General features: G+C 39.0%; 1 protein-coding gene across 2 annotated transcripts; it reads right to left on the minus strand.

The window, feature by feature from the left end:
* Positions 1-1,978: 1,978 nt before the first annotated feature.
* On the minus strand, positions 1,979-9,172 carry LOC132303742 (protein SUPPRESSOR OF GENE SILENCING 3-like). 2 transcript variants are annotated; one of them, XM_059801133.1, is made up of 6 exons: positions 8,980-9,169; positions 6,441-7,498; positions 5,994-6,288; positions 5,616-5,860; positions 2,492-2,643; positions 1,979-2,352 (listed from the first exon to the last, which is right to left on the minus strand). In XM_059801133.1, the coding sequence occupies exons 2-6, from the start codon at positions 7,488-7,490 to the stop codon at positions 2,334-2,336; spliced, it is 1,761 nt and encodes a 586-aa protein (XP_059657116.1). In that variant the 5' UTR covers positions 7,491-7,498; positions 8,980-9,169; the 3' UTR covers positions 1,979-2,333. The 2 variants fall into 2 exon arrangements, 1 of the variants encoding a protein (XP_059657116.1); XR_009481317.1 differs by lacking the exon at positions 1,979-2,352 and adding an exon at positions 4,433-4,716 and having other exon boundaries at positions 2,539-2,643; positions 8,980-9,172.
* Between the last annotated feature and the right edge of the window lie 926 nt (positions 9,173-10,098).

Consider the following 10,098-nt stretch of genomic DNA (forward strand, 5'->3'; position numbering starts at 1 on the left):
TATTCTCAAGCTACCTATCCGATAACTAAACTTGCTAGCCGAGGAAGGGGTCGCTACCCTTCCTCTACTGTGGACGCGCCCCGCTCCAGTCAGATGGGCTCCTCCCCCCCTGGCTCGTTCAAGGGCGCTCTCTGAAAGAGCGAATTCGACTAATCTGTTTTGTGCATTTTCCTTCTCGGCTAGGAAGGCCTCGAGATAAAGCCGGAATAGAATCCTGCGAGGGCTTCATGGCAGGACCTCGAAAAGGACCTATCCCTCCCCCCCCCCCCCCCCCCCTGAAGTATGGGAATCTGAGGACATGTGGATAGGTGGCTGAGATCCAAGGGCTCGCCTCAGCCCGAGGCCAACACAAGGGGGAAAGGATACTCGGTACCTAAGCTCGAGAAAGGAAGGATAAGGAATGTATTAATTGCGAAAGACGTTTGATAAGACCCGTATTAATTAGGGAGCACCGATACCTCTTTTGACTAGGGGCAAAGCGCCGCGACCCACCCATTAATGTCTCATCCGTCAAAAGAAGAGACCCTCAAACCTTTGGTAAGAGCAGGCTCAGCCAAAGGACTAAAAGACATTGACCGAGGAGGTAAACACTATAAATAGGGGTGTTAATCAGCCTTTAAGACAACAACCACCACATTAATAGCTATCTTCTGATAAGCTCGAGCTCATACGGTACCGAGGTCGGCCTTCCCTTTCTTAATCTCCGTACCTAGAGAATCCCTTGTGTTGCTTGGATCTCCACTTAGATACTGATCTCAGATTTCTTGACTTACGTGGAACGATCTCCTCGTCCTACTCACGAACTACCATCAACAGAAAGCATAAAACGGTTTACCGGACCATTACTCTAAACAGTGGGCAAGGATCTGTTCTTATCAGCAAAAAACGGGATCAACGAAACAATCGGCGTAGCGGCGGAGCAGAGAGACTGACGGCAGTCAGCTAGGTAAGGCAGAGATCAATAAAGGACCGGTGGCATTGAGAACGAAAACAGATTTTTTTTTTACAACCCCAATATAGAGACCAAACAGAAGGTGCACGGGTCAGGATGAGATCGACGATTGCAAGCATGATGGAGATCAACGGCTGCAAGGAAGATGGCCAACAACAGCGAGTTCTAGCGCCGCCAAAGGTACTGGCAGCGGCGAAGACCAACCGGCGAAGGTACTGGAGGCACTAATGGTAGCAATTGGTGGCGGCGGCATAGAGGCAAAATAGAATAGAATATATTAATTTTTTGACACCTACGCAGCCACGTAGATTCTGCCAAAGGAGTCGGCCAAATCCTTCGGTGTGATTATCATTTTCCTAAGTTTTTGTAACCATTTATCAAATTAAGTTAATATTTGTCTTTTTCAACTTAATATGGTAGTCAAAAAAACATTGTTTAAGCATAAAAATAAAATAAAATAAATAAAAATAAAAAAATTTGTTTATCATTTTAAATTTGTTGAAAGTTGAAGTCAATATCAAAAGTTTGCCATCACAAAAGATCCATTTTGTAAAAAAAAAGGGGTTGGAACAAGTTGACCCATTTCTGATCCAGTTTGTAAAAATAATTGGGTGTGTTTTTAATTTTTATTTTTTTGATAAAAAAAGTCCTTAATTTGGAATGAAAATATTTCCAAAATTAATTGTAATGCTATTTTATGATAAAATTTTATTTTAATGGTATTGTTTCCAAAATTTCATCAACAAATAATGATTTGGTGACAAAACTATAATGACTTGATTTTTAAATTTTATGGGAGGATAATAACATGTTCAACCATAGTTATTTCACAAGAATGAGTTTTGTGAAGAAAATGTATAAAAATTAACCTATTTCTAAAATAGATATTATCTTCTTTTTGCTTCTTATAAATATGTCCCTATGTGATTACTAAATAGCTGCTGAAAATTAACTACGGCACTTCCGAATTTCATAGGAGGGGACATAGAGAAACTATGTTCAAGGTTCGGAAAAGAAAATGAGACGTAGAGAAGTTCATAATAACTTAGACCAAAAAAGACCAGAAAACAATTTTTTCAGCTCTACATCCGGAAGACTGTAAGAGAAACTAAAAACAACAGAAAACATAGAAAAATATATGTTAGTTTATTGACCAAATAAGACCAGTAAATGATTTAATTTTGCATAAAACAACTAGCCACATAATTATTAAACCAGCCAACACGCATGCAAATCTGAATAGACATGTGCATTTTACCAATAAACCATATATCTGAGCTTTAGCTTCCCGCCTTGTTTTTGGGGAAGACACGGATCAAAATGCCAGTGCCGACCCAACGCCAAAACTAACCAAATGAGTGTATTTACGCAAAGGCATCACCTATTTGATTGCTTTAATCCTATTTACAAACCAGGATATTTGTGATTCTTCACAAACCAAAACAGCAACAACAATATAAAGCAGCAGTATAGTAAGGTAGGCTAAAACATAGAATAGTTGCTAACAGGCAATGCTAGCACTCAAAAAGGGCATATTACCTGTGCCTGTGATCAGATGTATTAGAGGCATTTGTTTGTTTGACTTTCTCCCGCTCCTGTTGTTGCATCTTCTCAAAACTGTCCTCCTTTGCATCCCGGCCTTCCTGAATGATTCTGAGTTGGTCCTTAAAGAACTGTTCCAGATAGTCCATCTAAGAAACCAAGCAAGAGAAAAGCGGGACCCAAGAGAACGAGAGAAGAAAAAAAGAATTAGTGGTCAAACGCATGGCAGGACGAAAGAGAGAGAGAGAAGAAAAGGAAAAAAAAAAAAGTCTAACTAATAAAAGAAATGAAAGAAAAAATGAACATGTTCACAATCTCAAGAAAAAAGTAAAGTAAATGAGCATATGTTTCAAACACTCACTTGGAGAAATTAACCAAAAGTGAGATAACTCTCAAAATCGAAGAGAGATGCATTTTTGTTAACATGAACTTCATAAATTCATAAACGACTCGATTTATTTTTTCATTTGTTTTGAGCAAATAATTCAAGTACATGCACATATATCAGGCCAAACTGCATTACAGATTTTACAAATCTGAAACTTAGCCCTAGCCAATCAGCAAACATATTGAGGATCCATCATTTCAAGATAAAGTAAAAGCCTAGACTACAAAGGAGGCTTTTGAGGTCAATATCCTACTTAACATAGCATGGATAAATGGGAACCATATTATCTGAACACAATAAAGGATATCAACATTTATATTAACATGGGTGTTTGTAAATTATATCAATGATTATTCATATCTACAATTAAGTCTTCACCACTATAAGATTCTTGATCAGCAGTGAGTAGATACATGTATACCCAATCACCCATTCCAACAGAAAAAGGGTTGCACTGAAGTAGGTGATGGATGGTTGCCCCATCTAGCAAACAAATCAGGTTTCAGATTTCTCCCCTCCCCTCCCTCCATAATCAGATTAAATCTCCCAAAACCAGTCCCAGTAGCACAAGGCAGGGCAAGGATCTGGAGAAAAAGACAATTTGCCATCCCTATACCACCCCCAAGTGAAGGGTAAATGAAATACAACATCAGGTATGGAACTTCAGCAATAAATTGCAAATACAACCCACCCCCACCCCCACCCCCCACACTCGCAACCAGAAAATAATAATACTAATACTAACAATAAATAAATAAACTGCTCATTTCCTCCCACTGTTGCAACTTCTAAAAGTTGGCGGCATTAACTTATATCTAAGTGGTTCTGTTAACATTCTATATAAGCAGGAGATGGAACATCGACATAATAAGCTAACATTTGCATTTTCCTTTTTTCCTGAATGCACCATGACATTGGCCTAGATGACATGATCTGAGATTCTAAAAAGCTTTTTATAATGTCAGCTGTAGAGTAAAGAAAAATGGGTTCTACATAGAACAATGCCAGTGTAAAATCACAAATTAGCAGCAGATTGATCATTGTAATAATGTCACCTATTAGTGCTTCAAGTGTATGTAATAATGTCATCTATTAGTGATTTAAGTGTGTCAAGAACTGAGGCCTTCGCCATTGTATGAAAAGGAAAAGATGCCAGGTACGCAGAGAAGCTGAGGAAGGTCATGATCAGCAGTAAATAAAAAGCTATATGCCTAAACCACCACACAACCCCTAAGGAGGGCAAGGTTCATATACAGGATGAGGCCTATAAGCACTCCCCAAACCCCAACTGCCCTATCCTGCAGTATATAAGTATGTATACGGCTTGAAAACCCTAATCTTTATTATTGTTAGCCGAGATATGATAAGCTAGAATCATGGATGTAACGTACCATATCAGCCGAGATATGATAGGCTAGAATTATGGGATTTGACTTGAATGAGTAAATGGAATAGATGCAACGCAATTTGATGACTGAGAAAGAAAGGGAACCTTTCCAGAATGCTTTTCATGTGGTGCAACAGAAGAAAAATGAAGATCGGAGGAGTACCGCAAGGATGATGAAAACATGCGACCTACTACCCCACTGGCCGAAGGTAATGAAGAATGAAAAGCCGAAGGATTTGCATAACTTTCCTCTCCATGGAGACTGTTGAGAGTCTTTCAAGTTAGGATATCTCTCTTCCATATTGGTGGGAGGAACTGGTAAAGATGATGATAGAGCTCCAGATGCTCCAAGGTTACTGAGCTGTCTTGCACCTGATCTCTGAATGGATAAAGCAGGCCATGCCTCCATCTTTCTCCTAAAGTCCAATAAAAATCGGAACTTGGGACCTGAAATATTCCATAGATGCCGAAATTGAATGATTGTACCCGCCCGTGCCATTAGTTATATACTATAATATATCTTCATGTTAAAAATGTATATAAGTAGGAGATAATCACGTCTTATACAAAGAAGTAGTTCAAGGGTGGCTAAGAAATTCATGGAAGGTATGAAGAGTACAATTGAAAAGAAAAGAGCCTTCACACAAGACAAACTTGCAGAAGTAGGAGTCAGTTTAAATCTCTACTAACTAAAAGCCCCAAACATGAAATAAGAAAGAGAAAATAATTTGATTCAAATTCTAAGCTCTCATTAGATACACCCTAAGCTAACTTTATCAAATTGGTCGTTCACTTTCAAGACACACAAAGGTAGGCAAAATTTGACAAAGATCTGAGCAGTTCTTTATATGTCAGCATATAGTGAAGGAAATTAGATAACTAGACGCGAGATATAGTCTACAAGGCATTCTAGTAATCTAACAGTGATATTTATAACTAGACAATTGGAGGGGGGAATAAAGAGAAGAAAACTAATTACAGTAGCTAGCCAGCAATAGCATATGCAAACCACAAGAACATGCAAAGAAGTGAAAGAAGTCCAAAATTGATTTTGTTCCGATGGTCAAAGATGCATGTTCGAAATATCTTCTCACCAATCCAAGGAAAATAATATAACTAGAATTTTATTAAAATACAGGATGCTCATAAAAACACAATGGCCAAAGTTTTGAGGGTTGCAGTCCATATTATAGTTATCATTTCAGGCACAAACACCACCACCTATGATAATTTTAAAGCTCACCCATCCACATAATGTCCAAGGCAGTAATGCAAGCAACCATCACCTAGGAAACAAATCACTCCCAACATCAATCAACACAATTTATTTTGCAGTTAACAATTACCTCTTCCTTGTTTTCTTCATGGTGCTTTTGAGTTCTTTGCCTCACAATACGGTTTTCCTCTGAGGTTTTGCGCAGCTTCTCAGATAATATACCAAAAGACTCTTCAAGGGCTTTTGAATGCCTCTGTTCCTTCGCAACTTTGTTCTTAAAAAAGACAAGCTGCTGATTATCTTCACTCATTTTCTTCATATGGCTTACAACCATCTGTTGGTATGATCTCATCTCAAATTTCAGTTTTGATTTACCTAATCAATCGCACAGCACACAAAACATAGTTGTATAACAAATTAATAGAAGTACTATTGTATCTCCAAGACCAAAAAAACAAAACCGTGCATCTAATTATCAAGTGTAGGTGTAGGTCAGGAGAACGAGGACCTGGAGAATGTTGGTTAAAGATATTTAAGTCTCCTTTCTCTGCCATGTAACCATGTAGTTGGCGCTTCCCTCCAGGATAGAATGGAGCACGATGACGATCCCAAGCCTCCCTATCTGTTCCTTGATCCTTGAAATGCTTATCCAGACGCTCAGCCGCTAAATAACCCACAGCTGAGCTCTCAAAATTCAAGACACTCATCCCGCGGTGCCCCTGTGGACCATAGGAGTGTTTGGCCTTCACTACAGGATATGGGCTAAAGTCCTTGAGAAGTTCTTTATTTCCCATGCCAAGCCACTGGAAGCACATTGCAACAAATAGAAAAATCAATTGAAATCAAGCAAACAAATGAATTTCATAAAAACCAAAAATAATGCATCTTTTATGACAGCTCCATTGAAAAATCAGTTAACACTCCTATAGGATAAACAAGACAAAATTAACTGTACCTTCTCATTTTCATCCTTCTCTCGTCTTGTATTCATAATGACAAACATGGGAGGCCAAACTATCTCATGATCCTTGACAGTTTCATCCAGACCTTTCCATTTGCCACATGCTTCACCAGCTGGTATGGACGCTGTTCCCCTGCTGCGCAGCTCTTCATCCAAAATTTCTGCAAGGTCTCGGTGGAGCTTCAGCCAGTTTGATCCTTTTGTCTTGGCATGTGTTATAAGGGGCTGCAGGCCTCGGTACCAATCAATGGCTCCAGGCCCATTTTGACACGCTGGACAGTGCCACTGTCTTGCCGGTTCATTGATCTCCTCAACAGTCAATTTATCCAAGTTATCAAAAAATGCATTGAACAACTTGCTTCTCTTACGTGTTTCGTGGCTTTTTTGGCTCTCATCTGATTCAGAATCATCACTTAGCAGTTCATCATCTGTATCATCAACAGCATCTGAATCGTCATCATCATCATCATCCCCAATCTCATTGACCTTGTTCTTGTTAACATCAAAAGGATGGGGATTCGAAATGATCTCATTTTTGTCAAGGCCAAGTTTTGAAGACAGAGTATAAGCAGCTCCATCAGACTTCCACTTCCAACCATGCTCCAAAGGAGGAGAAATTACAGGCAGTGGACCAGTGAAATTGCTCTCAATGCCTCTGTTATATGACTGGGGTCTTGAACTTCCTCTTCCAGGTAGTCTTTTGGAATCAACATTCACAGTTGACAAGCCACTGCCACAACCCTTTCCTGATCTAATATTACTCTGCATGCCCAGCTTCTGAACTACATCTGCATGTCCCCGTTGTTTAGGATTAGAATTCTGAGAGCCCCGTGATTTGGCAGCACCACTTCCTGCTCTACTTTTGGACTTCTTGGTATAAACCTCCCACTCACCATCTTGTGCAGAATCCAGGCTGATGTCTGCCACACCATGGTTCGACTGATCAACGCTGATGCTAGATATCTCAGACATGCTTTTTTCCTTTGATGTTGAATCAGTAGTACCAGCAACAAATGGCTTCGCACCCCCTTTTCGCAAATTCATAGTAGAATCTGTCGAATGGTCATTGTTTTAAATGAAGATTCAGTTGGCACTTGAAATGAAAATTAGACTTGATGTTCAAAGAAACAAAACCATAATTCTGCCTGTCATTAACTTATCAGTGAGACTATCCAAAGGCAGAATTCCAACAGCATGTTGATATAATATAGACATAAAATATCTGTTAAATTTATATATATGCCATGTTAAGCTGCATGGAATTGGAGCCTTGGAATTGGAATCGGTGGAACTAGAGAAATTTTTAGTGCAAAGTTACAGAAAATTGAATGAAAGTTTTCTCCAATTTCAATTCCAAGGCTCCAATTCCAAACAGCTGAATGTAGCCATAAGATATTCAGAACTATGGTCTTGTGAACCAAAAGGACCAGTTACATACATAATGACACTAAATTAAGTTACTAAAGTGAACTGCATATATAAACTCTAAATTGCAACTTACACAGGTATGTGAGGGATGCTAGAAACAGTTGTTGCATTTGACATGTAACACATACAGAAATCTAAAGAATTTACCATAAGAAATTCAAAACTGCAATGTCCCCAATTTGTAAGTTATACCCCCTTCAAGATTACAGTTGGCAAAACTCAGGCTCCCTCCCCATCTCCTCTTTCTCCCGCAGCGCAGGGGGACAAAAAATAAAGGCATAAAAAGGCGAAGGCAAACAAAAGTCATTTCCCAACAAAAAAACAACAGCAATAAAATAAATAAATAAAGAAAAAGAAGAAATGGCATATGTGGTATCGAGCTAGGGTTTCAAGTCGCACATTGGTTTTCCAGCTATTCTCATCATCCACTAGGCAGATTGCTGTCTGTACTTCCATGGAAGAGGGCCTAGAGTCTTCCAAACCGCCCGAGAAGCATATAATATAGTGATTAATTGATTATTGTCAATGGAACTTCTCAATAAACTTACTGAACACATAGGCCCTGAAGTAATTATAAATCCCAATTTTAACAACCTTTGATAAAAATAAAATACAACTGCACTAAATGAATCAATGTGTGCCTTCTAAACTAATTAAGTGTTACCTGATGCAAAATACATGATAAATTTTTCAAGCTCAAAATAGATTAACCGATAGAGAATCAAAATGAAGGTGAATGTTTAATAAATTCATTTTCACTTCTCACAAGGGATTGAATGGTACTTTACCAGTAAAAAGCAAATCCGAGAAACCAATTATTAGAATGCATAAAACAGACATCTATACAATTACACACTATACATAATTGTGTCTAATCTATAAAACAAAGCAATATAAGCAATCGAACAAAAGTCTTTCACTCAGCCTAATAAAATGGAGTAGATAAAACCACAGAAACCAACTGATTATGTATGTATACATACATACATACATACATACATATATATATATATATATATATATATATGTTTGAAGAGAGAGAAACTGGGGAAAACACAATTACAGTAGCTGATCTCTGAGCCAAAAAGAGATGAAGAAACAGTACCTGATGATTCAAATCAGTAATCGCCCGAAAATGACGACCGGCAACCGGATAATTGTCAAGCTTTCCGGCGAGAGAGAGGAGGAGTAGATGAGAGTACGGAGTTCCGGACTCCAAATATTTATGAAATTTCGTGGAATAAATGAGAGTGAGTGAGTCCATTGGTAGTAGCACAAGCTGTGAGTCTGCGACGGAGAAATCAAAATTGCAGAATGTGGGTGTCACTTGTTAGAAGTTGACATGGCATATTGACAAGTCAACACAACTCTAACCAAATCATCCGTGGCAATTTGAAAAGTCAAAAGTCTCAAAAAGTCAAATCTTGAGCACTATAAGCCCTGAATCTATCCAGGCTCTCAAGACTCGAAAAATCAAATCTCGAGTATTCTAAACCCTGGTATCGCTCCAGGCCCTCAAGCCTCGAAAGATCAAATCTCGACCACTCTAAGTCCTGACATTGCTCCAGACCCACCAAACCTCGAGAGATCAAACTTCGAGCATACAAAGCCCTAGGATCGCTCCAGGTCCAATAAGCCTCGAGAAGCTGATCCTCGAGCATCCCAAACCCTGGCACCACACCAGGCCCATCAAGCCTCGAGAGACCAACTCTCGAATACCTCGAACCCTGGTGTTACGCCAGACAATATTGTTTTGAAAGATTGGAGCTCCTTAACACGAGATGAAGGTAGGATTTTCGTATTATAGGAATTCATATTTGAGAAACTTAGGAGGATCTCGGATTGGTGAATGAGAAGTCAAGAGGTGTTTTCGCTCTCGGAAAGGCCCAATTAACAAGATGATGGGATTATACATGTCGTGACAGCAAACCTTAAAATCACAATTAATGTTATGTCAGGTTTGACCAACCAACGGCCAAGCAACATTTAATGCCCCTGATTTAGGGAGAAGTGATATGGCAACGTGGGACAAGGTTCGAGGAAATGATTAGACCCTTCAGATCCCTAAATCTTCAGGATTACTCACGTAATCCAGATTAGGGGTGATACATACGAATGACCATGCATGAAAGGAACCATTGGATAATAACCAATGGAATCCAGATCTATAAATGACACTGTCCTATGAAGAAAGAACCAACCCCCAAAAGGAAGAAAAGCTGTC

Source organism: Cornus florida, unplaced genomic scaffold (genome assembly GCF_030987335.1).
Source record: "Cornus florida cultivar Cherokee Brave unplaced genomic scaffold, ASM3098733v1 CherokeeBrave_3.0.0_Hap2_Chr04, whole genome shotgun sequence".
Lineage (NCBI taxonomy): Eukaryota > Viridiplantae > Streptophyta > Magnoliopsida > Cornales > Cornaceae > Cornus > Cornus florida.